Consider the following 13,730-nt stretch of genomic DNA (forward strand, 5'->3'; position numbering starts at 1 on the left):
TAACACAGGCAGCTGCAAACCGTTATAAGTCCACTTTCCAGTTTACTCACACACCTCCTTCAGAACAGCTCCAGAACTGAACAAACTGCTGGGTTTAAGCGAGAAGCAGCAGGTTCAAAAGGCTTCGCTTGGCTCCAGGTTCAAAGACGGCCCCCGTTTAATAAAGAACACCCCGGAGGAACGAGGGACAATGATCCCCCACACACAGGATAGGGAGGCCGGGTGTAAAGTAGGCCAGCGAGGAGCTAATGTCAGAACAAGCCTGAGAGCAACGCCTCGTAGGGTTTCACCAGAGCAGCCATCACACAGCAGAATTATTAATGAAGCTATGTTAGGGAAAGAGAGGGGGGAGGGGGTTGTTAGAGGATTAAACTGTGAGCGAGAACCTAATGTTTACTGTCTTTAAAGTGTTTGTGCAATCGGGTCAGCATGTGTTCCTCACCTGAGTCACACTGTGAGCATGGTGTCGGTCCGGAGGAGGCTCGGGACTGAAGGAGTTCTTTGTGTGAGGGACTGATGATCAGATACTGCCTCCTTCCAGATATCATCCTCTCCTCTGGGTTGTTTGTTTCTTTGTTTTAGAGCAATAGCCTCTTTCTTCATCACATCCACACTGTATGTCGGGTTTTGTCAGCGTGTTGGTATGTTTCTGAGGAGGAACCTCGTCTCGTCAGGAACTCTTGTGTCAAACCAACTCTGTTGCAGACTTGTTATAACACATAGACACAGGAAGTAACCCTACACACTGCAGGCAACCCGAGGAAGGTGCCTGAAGGAATAGTCTGACATTTTGGGGATATGTGTTCAGATAGTAAGTCTACTATTCTTTTGGGACTGTTGGTACGGTGGCCGACAGGTGCAAACTCGCTGAAACGGCCTGAAACATCCATTGGGAGAAACGCGCTGCAATTTCAAAAACAATGCAAATATAGAAAGTCTGCCAAAACACATGCAAATACAAAACGTCTTGACATCACATGTGCACTGTTGACTAAAAGCAAACACAAAACACTGTGATTACAAAAGCACTGCAAGAACATCAAAGCACAACGCAAACCAGGGGACAGTAAAAAGTGACACACACAGCTGGGACCGGAGCGCTTGTTGACGTTCAGGGATTAGAAAGTTGGCCAACGGACACACTCAGAGAAAGTTTCATTATTGTTTTCTCAGTATATTTGAAATGACCAGGTTAGCTACGCTAGCTAGCTTACAGCAGATCTGCTATAATATCGGAAGGAATCTCATAATTGGTCCGTTGGAGCGCGTTTGCACCTGTGGGCCACCGTAGTTTTGCTTTAATTAAAAGACGGCATCACTAACATGCCTTTCTTCTTCTGTACTTGTTCTTGCCATTAGACAAACCTGACATCCCTTAAGTGACCCCACACACACTCTGCTTGTGCCACGGCTGGCAGTTGAGATTATGCTCAGATTAAAGCTTTACACAAATGGTTGCTGTGCAAACATCTAATTAGGACGCATTACACAAGGGCACGTTGGTAGTGGCACTGTAGCACAGAGCGCTCAGTGCCACGTGGTTTAACACACACACACACGAACCCTGTTAGATCAACTCTCACACTATTGGTCATTAAATTATCAAGCATTACATCCATCACACCCGTCCTCTACCTCTGGATATGTTTCAGACAGCGGGGCTTTAGAGAAGCAAATCTAGTGGTAGAACTTCCAACTAGTTCCTCAGCTGGCACCAAAAACCGTGAGCTGCGTACGTCAGAGGCAGGGGGTAATTAGTAACAAGGGTTAAGATTTAGACATCATTTATAAATCCCTGAGACGAAATTCCGTTTTTAATCTCGTTATTCTTAAAATACTACTCCAATTTGGACTTGAACCAGCTTCCCTTTGGTTTCCAAGCCAAGTCCCTACAGAGTGCCAACGCAAGGTTATGGGGGGAGTAGAAAGTTGTTGAAGCGTTATTAGTGCCGAAACAACATACATAACGAACATACAACGCATTATATACAAAAGTCCCATTCACCATACTTTTAATGACAACCCGTTTGCTATCATTACCACAACCCTAAACCCGAACCTTCTATGGCTCTCATTGGTGGAGAAGCAAACTGGTTCTTAAGTTGTTAGACCAACTGTGAACTAAACTAAACCCAGCAAAGACTATAACTGAACTCAATCCAGTGGAAAAGGGTTATCTGTCCTTCAAATAAATAAACGAATTATGAGCAGATTTGTCAAAACACTAAGCGGAAATCTAGCCGAAGCTAATACAGTAATCAGGTTAAGGTTGGATTATTAGTGCGTGTGAGCGCTCTTTCTATGCAGCGATGGAGTGCGTCAGGGAGATGTGTTGGTGGATGTTTCGCCCAGAGAAGGATTTATCTGCCTCTGAATCCCCAACAGAGAGCCATTACTGACGATGGGCTCCTCTGACAGTTCGTGTGTGTGTGTGTGCGCTTGTGTGCTCGTGTGCTCGTCTGCATATGTGTGTGTGTGCTCGTCTGCATATGTGTGTGTGTGCTCGTCAGCATATGTGTGTGTGATATGTTTTGACAGGGCCATACATTTCCACTTTAATTACATTTTGCCCTTTCCCAACCTCACTCATCCCTTAATTCAGCCTGCTATCAGTGGTGTGTTGGAGATGGAAACACATTAATGCCACGTCAAACACACACCCTGCTTTCCCTGTCGCTGTCTCACACACACACACACACACACACACACACACACACACACACACACACACACACACACACACACACACACAACCATAAGAGGCCCTCTCAATTCACTCACTGTTACTCTTAAGGCAGAATCGATTTAATTCCATCAGCTGCAGGCGGACAAATAAAAGTGCAGAGAGACGCAGCTTCACTTAGCGACATCAATCTGATGAAGCTGGAGGTTTTAGTGGAATTGAATTAGGTCTTTTAGTTGTTGATGCCAGGAACTATTTATTATGGCTCGTTCATTGGCTGGCGTTCTTTTTTTGACATAATGCCCGACTTCTGCCTTGTCTCTCCTGATGTGTAGCACGGACCATTCCCTCTGTGTGTTCCTTCACTGTGTGCAGGTTTAGATAGAATCGGAGGATGAAACCCTCTTTATCAGTCACATACATGCACACAGCAGAGCACACACAGTGAAATTGGTCCTCTGCATTTAACCCATCCTAGTGCTAGGAGCAGTGGGCAGCTATTGTGCAGCAATGGGGAGGGGGGGTTGGAGGTGTCCGGTGCTCAAGGGCACCACAGCAGGGCCTAGGAGGTGACTGGGACTGGGTCTGTTCGGGGACTTGAACCGGCAACCCTACGATTCCCAGTCCAAGCCCCTACTGACTGAGCCACTGCTGGACTGGTCTGATATGGACCCTGCATAGCAGCAGCAGCAGCAGCAGCATGTCATTAAAATGCCGAACATGTGTTCATTTACCGGTGTATTACTCAGTGTGATGTGGAGGTAGAAAGAGGGGGGGGCTGGTAGAGCACGTGCCGCCGAGCCGCTTTCTCATGCCGATGCAGCAGAGTGAAGTGAAACAAAAATGGAGGCAGTGGAGTGTGGAAGCTGCACGGCTGAATAAGTCATACGTCCCCACTGAGCAACCCATCACTGCTGCCAGGAGATACAGAGGTGTGTGTGTGTGTGTGTGTGTGTGTGTGTGTGTGTGTGTGTGTGTGTGTGTGTGTGTGTGTGTGTGTGTGTGTGTGTGTGTGTGTGTGTGTGTGTGTGTGTGTGTGTGTGTGTGTGTGTGTGTGTGTGTGTGTGTGTGTGTGTGTGTGTGTGTGTGTGTGTGTGTGTGTGTGTGTGTGTGTGTGTGTGTGTGTGTGTGTGTGTGTGTGTGTGTGTGTGTGTGTGTGTGTGTGTGTGTCCGAGGTAAAAAAAAAAAAGAGGAGACCAGAGGGTTTCTGTGTGAGGCAGAGTGTGATGTCGCCTATAGATCAGAGGACAGAGGAAGGGTATTGAGTTGTTATTGTACAGACAGGAAATGGGACGCGCTCGCTGTCATGTGATCAGATGCTTTTCCATTTTCGCCGTCCTTCCGTGCCAACCTCTGTTCCCACATTAGTCACGCTCTTCTCCCCACCGAGGGTCCCTCAGGGATAATACACTCTTACTGCAACCCTCCTTATGATCTCACAGATTACTGTGTGTGTGTGTGTGTGTGTAGCATCAGGCTCCTCGCCCCAGACATTACCCTACAGTCCGATGGGAGGCAGTGGACGTGTTGCGCAGGCTGTAAATCCTCCGTCCGGCTCTGGGTGTGGCAGGTGACTCCGTGATGCAGTCATCAGCTGCCATGATGTTATGGGGGGGGGAGCATTGGCAGAGCCAATTATCAAATGGATAGGGGGAAAGAGAGAGGAGGTGTGTGTGTGTGTGTTTGAGTGTGAGACAAAGGTTTGGTGTGTTCACAGACATGTGATGGATGTAGAATAAATATCAGCTGTTCTGTCTTCATTCCTACAATAACGACGTGCTTTGCAGTTCCTCTTGAACATCGCCTGTTTGAGATCTGCCCATCGATATTTAATGAAACATTGAACAGAGCTGCAGTGACCTCACTCCTCTCTCTTTTGTACACTTTGTACATTCTGTAGAGATGGAAATACTGTGACCTGATTTCTCTTCTTTTCTACATGGACCTGAATATCAAACATCATGAAGCGGACCTTTTCAGAGAGCTGTAAAGTTCCCATTCAAACCTTATGCTTTAGTCAAGTTTTCTGTCACTTAAAATCAGGGGCAGAAAAATAAGAGGGATCTGGACTCTGAGTGCTGCGTCATAAAACAACTTATTAAGTAAGAATAAAAAGATAAAATACTAAATATTCAAACATAGTTTCAGTAAAATGTCCAATAAAGGATAAAAACCATTTAAATATTTTGAATAAACATAAAAAGTATGTGCACATTCTACTACAGAATATAACATGGGGTATTTAAATAATGAGTTGTCCTGCTTTCCCTTTGTCTTTGTCATATTAAAGTGAATATCTTATACGAGTAAAGCAGATGTTTTATGTTTTGGAGTTATTTTGCGTTACAGTAAATGAGATCAAGATTCAGCTGAGATGTTGCATACTTTATAAATGAGCCGAGAGCTGCACTTCCTGTTCTGCTGCTGCAGAGCTGAGGGCTTCCAAAGTGAACTCTCATTGTCCCGTAAAGAAACATTAGTGAATATATAATCTCATCAAGAGGAGGGCTCTGATCGGGTTCATTTAACCGTACACATGTCCCCCTCAGTCCCATGCTTCTTGAGAGGACCTGCCTCCATATTCCTGCTGCTTCATTAACGCAGCATCATCTTTAATTTGCTGCTCGTCTCCAGAGGAGGGGGGGGGCTCCACCACAGTGCTGGAGGGAAGATGTCTGCCTGCTTGCTTGCTTGCTTAGCCTCCTGCTTACTCATTGGCCTCTTTCATGATGCGTCTGATTATTTAAATCTCAGCCGAGATACCAGAAGGCAGCCACTGCTTCACACACACACCCTGCCTCCTCAGCCGGTGACTGAGGGAGTGTGTAGCAGCAATACAACTTGATAGTAATGAATGATCCTCAGGCAAACAGGGCAGACTTTAACTATTTTTCTGAGTGCCTGTAGCGACTAGCAGTGATCAGAGTTTTCCGCTTGAGTGCTTTTCTGGGCTTTCTGTCCAACATTCGCTCTAACCCCGATGTGTGGTGCTGTTTCTCTTGGCAGAGCCTGCGGGGGAATATGAACAATGAGCCTCCTGCTAAGACAAGTTAAAGATCATCTTTTAAAGACTAACAAACAGCTCCTCTGCCATTCAGCTGAGTGTGATTAGAGGCTAAAAATAGCAGATATATTAATAGAGTGGTGCAGGAATGAGTCCCGAACCCAGAAATGAGTCAGCATTTAGCACTTCATGGTTCAATCCTCTCAAAGCGGTTTAAGTTGTTTTTGGTTAGATGCCAGAATGAGCTGGATTGAGTCCTAAAACCCTGAAATGATTTAGCATTTCTCCCAGTCCCAGTGGTTCTGCATACATACGTCACCCCTGCACCTCTGCATGCATCTTGTGTTCAGGCGTTGTCATCACGGCCAAGTGTTGCTCCACAGCTTCTAATCTCACCACACAAGATCTGATGTTCCTCTGGCAGGTCTCTTAAGTATTGTGATAGACTTTCCTCTGTGCACACTGCCTCCTCTGTTAGGCCAGACATTGATATCAGATAATGTGTAATGGATATGATCTGCCCCCTCCGTCCCATCTCCTGGTCTCTATCTCCCTTTTTTCCTTTGTCTTCCTCTGTGCCAGGGGTTCATTTCCAGCACTTCCTAAAGTAGCCCTGCCATTTTGGATGATCCATTTTCCTGTTATCAGACAGATTATTGTGAAGGCTCTCTGAATATCCCTCCTCAGCATATTCCCTCTCTGATGATTCTGAAGTCTCCCCATTCTCCCTGTAATTCCTCTCCTCTGTTCCTCTCGTTCAGGCTCAGTCTCACCTCACCGTTTAACATCAGTTTTAGGCTCAAGTCTTAAAATCTCTATTAGCGCTTCCTATTTTAAGTTCAGGAATCTTTAGATCATGTAGTGAGTATATCTTGGCAGTAGTCTTAATGTCCGTAATGAATCATAAGCAAACAAACAATGTGTTATCATTTGCTTAAAGCACAGTTTATTCATAATACTTCATTATTGATGGTCATTTACTGACCTTTTTTGCAAGCTCTACAGTGAATGATATGATTTTACTGAATATAGTATCATAATAATGCATTAACCGAACGTATAATGTATTCCAATCAGTGACCAATCATTCTGAATTATTATGATACCTGACCTTTTGTTAGTTATAGAATGCTATATAATGTCTTATTAGGATTTATTATTGTTATAAAGCAGTGTGAGTATTCATCAGTGCTTGGAACTATAATTATAGGGTGCTCTAAGCAGATTATGACACAATACGAGTTCATGTAAACTGCATTAGAGACTGGGAGATTGCGCAGGCAGCGCACATGACAATACAGAGAAGATTAGCATGGCCCGTGCAAAAAGACAACACACACATTTGTGTCATAGAAACTGTTACTGAAATTGAACACGGAGTGCAGTCGCTCAGACTCGTGTGTCTAAATGAAGACGTTCATATTTTGGCCTGTTAGGAACTGCTTCCCCACACCCTGCCTCTCTGGCTCACATTACTGCACCGTTCCAGCTGATAGTCAGGATCAGATTCAGCATCTCTTTTGTTTTGCTACAAGAACTCAACACGCTTCCAGTAGACACACTCGGCTCTTCACGTACTAAATCAGTGTGTCACCGGTGAGTGTGTTGGGGGTTTTCCATACCCAGATCTGTACGGCTTTGAGATGCTGCATCAACATGCTCCAACAACACCAGCGTGAGTAACACCTTTCACTGCCCGGCAGCCAACTCTGGATCAGCTGTGAAAGCCCGTCTGAACTTCCGACGGGCCGCACCCTGTGTGCCTCTCCTCCCGTTTGCTCCCTGCTCTAATCTCTATTCATATACTCCTCTACATCTGCCTGGCGGCCACTTCCTCCTCCCTCACACAATGCTTTTAAAACTGCAGCACGGTTCCAGCGGGGGGGTATGGAGAAAGTTATTTCTGTTCTCCTTTCAGTATGAAACATTAACACGGTCCCTTCCTCACTCGCTGTTCTCTTTCTGCCGTACTCGCTCTGCTCTTTATTTAGAAGCAGGCTGTCAGGGTGGATGTAGGTTACTTCACTCAGAGATGACGTAGGAGCCCGATTCTGGGCCATGCTGATGCACACTCTCTGGAGTTTAGACGGAGATCAGGGACAGGGTCCACTGGGGCTGTGATGCCTCTCGGGGCCCGCAGTGACTCAACTCCCAGACTGCTTCACTTCCTCTACCCTCAGGGGGGTTTGTCACAGGCCGATGGAGCTTGGTCTGCGGCTCAGATGCTGTGGATGCTGCTACATCATAGACAGAACTGATAAAGGGAAAGCATTTCAAACTGTTTAGCCTACCATACAGGTGAATGCATTTCAAACTATTTACGAAGACTGCACATTAATTGAAGTTTCATCAAAGTCGCAATATGGACTTTAACTATAGTTTTGATGTGTGTGAGAAATGTCTGGACTCAAGAAAACATCTTTGTTTAGTACACGTGTAGTTAGAGAACACATAATGATATTTTTACAAAAACGTTGATGAAAATAATTTTGCACAAATCTTAACTTCTCCAATATTACAAATTATTTCACATTTGTAATATCATTCAAATTAAACGCATTGAGATTATTTCTCCAAAATTGTGCTGCCCTATTTCAACAATTAAAATAAAATGAAATACTGAAACCAATTCAAATATATGCAACAGATGAGAGAGAAGACACACTTTAAAAAACATGCCGTCTTACTAAACTTTTCTGTGCTGCTCTTTGGTAACTACAAGACTCAGGCAGGACAGAGGGGGGGTCCTGGTTCATACATCGCAAGCATGCCAGACAAATCGGCAGGAGCTTTGAGAACATTGAGTTTTATATCAATCCACAGACTTGACAGGGAACCGATGTCAGGACTTTAAAGCCACCCCAATGTGTTCTCTGCTTCTGCTCTGAGTTTAGATCAATAATAATCCGGCTGTGGGTCTGCGCTGTGTCTTTTGATGGTGTAATCTTCAGTGATCTGGGCCGGTGCCAGATCTGTGAAGGGCTATTTAGGTCAGCGCCTGTTAGGAGCAGCCTCTCTTTCTCCCTGCATGTATTGTTATTTTTACGTCTACATCTTGCTCCTGTCAGCGCTACCTCTGAGGGTTCCCCATGGCTCTATAAGTGACTAATGAGTGACACCACCAGGTCCTGCTGCCTGTCACATCCGTTCTGGGCCACTCTGAGGGTAGGACCACCTGCCTCATGGACCTGATGTAGACCCTGAGCCATAGCGTGACAGCTCTTAGCTTCAGTCACCTTCAATTACTCCTAATCCTCTCCAATTGTAAATAAGGAAATCACCATCTTTGTAAGCTCATTAAAGAGGTCTGTAACGTGGAGGGGGTAGTGTTGACTGACGGGTCCAGATTACAGCCGCAGAGATATGAATGTTTCCCCAGATCTCTTTCAGTATTTCTTTTTCTATGTTCTTCTTTCTCCAGGCCTTCAGTCGGCACGCCGGCCTCATCCCGCCCTGCCACCGGCTCAACCCGGCCCCCCACCTCCAGCACAGCCAAGAGCTCCCCAGCTACACCCAAAACTACCACCCCGAAAACTTCTTCCACCACCACCGCCAAGCCGGCGGCCTCCAAACTAACCACCAGCACCCCCTCTGGTGGCAAACCTCCAGCATCACAGACATCCAGAACCACAACGCCTGTGAAGAAAGGTAGCTGCCGACTAAGCCTCTGATCTGACACCTGTTTTAATAAGCTGTATAGATGATGTCATTCTGAACCTTGTGCTCTGTTTCCCCCAGATGTTACCAAACCTGCTGCGTCAGCATCCAAAAAGCCATCTGACTCCCCCCTCACCCGCCCCTCCGCCACCACAAAGTCGGCAAAACCGGAGACCCCCAAATCAGCCTCCAAATCAGACGCCGTGGCCAAGAAGCCTGCTGCCAGTAAGGACTCAAAGACCCCCGCCCGGCCTAAAGCTGAGAGTAAGCCCACTCCTGCCAAGACTCCTGGCTCTAAAACATCTGCATCCAAGACCCCCGCCCCCAAGAAGACTGTGGGCAGCAGCACCCCCACTCCAGTGAAGCGGGGCCCCAAAGCGGTGTCTGAACCAGCGCCGGAGAAGGAACTAGCCGCGGCTGTAGCCGCCGCTGCAGCTATCGCTACCGCTGCTGCTGTCATAGCTGGGCCAGAGGTACCAGAACTAGCTGCTGCTGAGGAACCACAGCTCATGTCCAGCCTGGCCGAAGTGGTCCAAGAAAAAGCTCCAGAACCCACACCAGAGCCTGTGAGGGAACTAACACCAGAGCCTGTGAGGGAACTAACACCAGAGCCTGTGAGGGAACTAACACCAGAGCCTGAACCAGAACCAGAATCATTCAAAGTGCGAGAAACCTCTCCAGAGCCCCTCCCAGAACCCCTGTCAGATGCAGAGCTTGGAGCAGAACCAGTCCACGGAGCAGCCTCCGTGGATCAGCTGTCGGCGGATCTGGACCGCTTTAAATTCTCAGAGTCTGCTAAAGACACCTCCCTGGGGACCACCGTCATGTCTCCCCCTTCTTCTCCCCTGGGTCCGGTCTCCCCGGTCAGAGGACCACAGAGCGCCTCCTCTCTGCTGGACATGCAGGTCCTGTCGGATCCCTGGGACCGGAACCAGGACATGGCTCCATCTCACCTTGCTCCCGAGAGTCTAGTCCACACAGAGGAGGAGAAGAAGGACCAGTTTGAGGTCCAGCAGACCAGGGAGGAGGAGGAAGAGGAGGAGAACCTGTTCATGCCTTCCCCCAAAGCTCCATCTGCGGGGGCCCAGCATCACACGGACGACTTCCCCTCCCGGGACCTGCTCTCCCCCCATGAGAAGGAGGAGGCGGTGGAAAAGGCTGACGAGGAGATAAACGAGGACGATGAGGAGGAGGACGATGAAGACGAGGAGCAGAGGCGACTGGGCCACCAGCCGTCCTCCCTGGGCACGGACATGAGCACGTCCCAGCCCTCCGAGGAGTTTGCCGTGCGTCCCTCTGCCTTCGGGGGGTCCGTGGGTTGGCACGGCGATGACCTGCTGTCCGGGCTGGACTCGGAGGACGTGAGCAGCTGCACCAGCAGCCGGCAGCTGGGCGAGTCGGACCTGAGCAGCACGCAGCACACGGCGCTGCTGGAGGGGACGCAGAGCTCCGACGCCCTGGTGGACTCCAGCCTGCGGGGGTCCGAGGGGGACGGGAACATCATGAGCTCCCCCAACGTGGAGACCCTGGCCAACGAGGAGGAGGACGAGCGTGTCGACGACATGGACCTGAGCTCTGAGAGAGTGGAGGAGCATCACAAAGGGTTCCAGCAGCAGCAGGAGGAGGAAGAGGAGGAGGATGAGGAGGACGAAGATGTGGAGATGCACAGTGAGGGAGTGACGGAGAGCGGGGGGAACGTAGATGAAGACGATTTCAACGAGGAGGAGCGCTTAGACAACCTGAACCGCTCTGCTGCACCTCCCTGCACCCCCCCCACCTCCTCCTGGGGTCAAACCAACCCATTCTGTGATACCTGGGCTCAGCCAGCCCCCGGCTCCTCCCCCAGCCCTCTCTCTGACCATGTGGCGGAAGAATCAGAAACCCCCGTCCTGTCCCCAGCCTTCTTGGCCCGCAGCGGCCCCTCCCGTGCTCCTGGGTCCGAGGAGAGGAAGGATTCTGCAGACGAGGGGGCTCAGGGATTGTTTGCCGGCCCAGCAGAAGGTCTGTGTGAGCCCGGCGCGGCCCCCGCCGCCCGGAGCAACAGCGAGACCAGTACGCCCGAGGATCTCCGGGACTATGACAGCAGCTCAGGGGTGGAGTCCCGCTCCGACAAGCAGCAGACCCCGGTGCCCCCCCACCAGGCCGACATGGAGCAGGACCTGGGAATCCACCTGGAGAAAGGAGACGGGGAGGAGGAGGAGGCCGAGACGCTCCCCGCCGACGAAGTCCTAGGAACGGGACCCCCGACCGCTCCTGCCTCCGCTCCCTCCTCCCCCTCCACCTCAGGAGACGAGGCCAGCGACACGGAGGGCGAGATGCAGATCAACGACCCCGACACACCGGCCATGATGGACGAGAGCGCCCGGTTCGAGAGCCCCCCTCCCACCTGCAGTCTGCCCGCTCTGACGGAGGACGAGGAGGCAGGGGAGACTCACGCCGGGGAGGGCGAGGAGGACGGAGGCGGCACCACCCCGCAGTCAGCCAACTCGGTGGCGTCTTACGGCTTTGACTGCACCACGTCCAACTCCAATGCCCACTCCATGGCCGAGAGCTGCGGGAAGAGCCCCGGCATCTTCAGCCTGGAGAACGAGGAGCAGCTGCCGGAGGAGGCCAAGGACCCCTCCCTCATCAAGGAGCTTACGCTGCCCTCCGCCGCCGCCGTGGACCTGACGCCTTTCGGCTTCCCGGGAGACGTCCAGCCGGGGAGTCTAGATGAGTACATGCTGGGGGGGAAGATGCCAGCGGACCACCTGGAAGAGGTCGACCCGCTGGAGCACCGTCACCACCTCGGGGGGGCAGTGGAGTCCGGAGACCCCGGCGACAGCCAGCCGCCGTACTACTCTACCATTTGTGATAAGACTGATAGTGTTCTGGCAGGTAACGTATAAGTCCCTCCTCTCACCCCCTGAATGCACCTTTTCCCCGCAACCCGCCCCCCCACACCCAGTTACCTGTTGTTTGTTTTCTCTCCAGTTGGGTTAGAAGGCTTAGAGAAAAAAAAGGAGAGCAAGATCGTAGGAAAAGATTTAAAAAGTGAACAAAGGAGAAGGAGTAAGAGTGACTGTAGCAGTTTCTAATGCCGCCTCCTCTCAGACGGTGATGAGCGTACGGCTCCTCTCTGTACAATAGCTACTACCATTTTCTAGTAGAATGTTCTTTTTCAGTAACACTGCATACCCTGTAGCCCCCGACGGGGCACTGACTGACTGATCGGTCCGCTGGGACTGAGCCTTTAAAACCGAGAAAAGAAAAAAAACAGACGGAATGAAATGGACTCTGTGTATTTATCCTGCTGTTTTTACCGATCAAATGTCGATGATTTGTTTTTGTTTTGTATTTGCTTATTTGTGTTTATTTTTTCTGTTGAAACCTGGTCTCCCCCACCCTGTGTACACATGCTCCATGTTCGACAGCACCATAGCGATAGTCACATACTCCTTCTTTGTGTTTAAAGACTTTTAGCTATCAAAATAAAGGCTAGGTATTAACAGGGCTGAGGTAGTGTGGGAGTGTTAGAAGCAGTTGGTGAAGTTTTAAATGTGCTTTACGAGGCTGTTGCATTGGTTGTTCCGGTATATAACGTGCAGTCACGTACAGTATGTGTTTCAGCTGTTTGGTTTAAGTGGCTAAGCTTCCAGCCTCGGTTAGCTGATCATAAGTGTTCCAGAAGAGACTAACACTAGCCTTTTATTTGTGATGAGACCCTGCATTGTCCTCCATCGCTATCACCGCCGAGCTTTACTCATAGCGAGCGTTTGGTTTACTATTTCAACAGTATATTGCATGTTTAACTAACATAAAGACTGTGTACTACCTTGACTTTGAAACAATTCTACACTAGACATGTTCATAAATGAATGGTTCACACTAGGTTATCTTTCAAAATTCCATTAAAACATCATTACAAGGCATTCTGTTCCTGTTTCTTATTTCCCCGTGGATCCAGCATGCTGAACTTACTGTCCTCGTGTCCGAGTCGCTGTGTCTGTCTGTCCACACAACCCGTTCCCCAGGGCGTCTCCTGCTCTCCACCATGGGAATAACCGGTAAACAGGAAGTGATGCAACATTGTACAATGGTGTTGTATACAAAATGGAATTTTGGTTGAATCAAAGAGGTGATGGTGTCCCTGTGCCCTGTTCTCCAGCATGTTCATGCCCTCAGATAAAACAGGTGTCGCTCACCTAAAGGTGCCCTGTGTAGGTTTTAATAGCAGCGTCATATAACATAGAACCCTTTATAAGGTGATTATACGACTGGAATCCTTTGGTTTTCTACGTCCATGTCCTCTAGATTGTAGTCTTCTTTGCCTTGGTTGGTGAATGACTTATTTTGCTGGGAGTTTTATCGTCACCGACAGCCAATCAGGGGACTGGTAAAAATGTT

At 49.1% G+C, this 13,730-nt stretch overlaps 1 protein-coding gene across 1 annotated transcript in view; it reads left to right on the forward strand.

Moving 5' to 3' along the window:
* Positions 1-13,255, forward strand: part of prr36b (proline rich 36b) — a 30,564-nt gene extending 17,309 nt beyond the window's left edge. Inside the window, exons 4-5 of the mRNA XM_063904835.1 lie at positions 9,109-9,335; positions 9,426-13,255. Coding sequence (XP_063760905.1) covers positions 9,109-9,335; positions 9,426-12,232 — 3,034 coding nt within the window. The 3' untranslated portion in view covers positions 12,233-13,255. The remainder of the gene's footprint in view (positions 1-9,108; positions 9,336-9,425) is intronic.
* Positions 13,256-13,730: the final 475 nt, after the last annotated feature.

Source organism: Eleginops maclovinus, chromosome 16 (assembly GCF_036324505.1).
Source record: "Eleginops maclovinus isolate JMC-PN-2008 ecotype Puerto Natales chromosome 16, JC_Emac_rtc_rv5, whole genome shotgun sequence".
In the NCBI taxonomy this organism is placed as follows: Eukaryota; Metazoa; Chordata; class Actinopteri; order Perciformes; family Eleginopidae; genus Eleginops; species Eleginops maclovinus.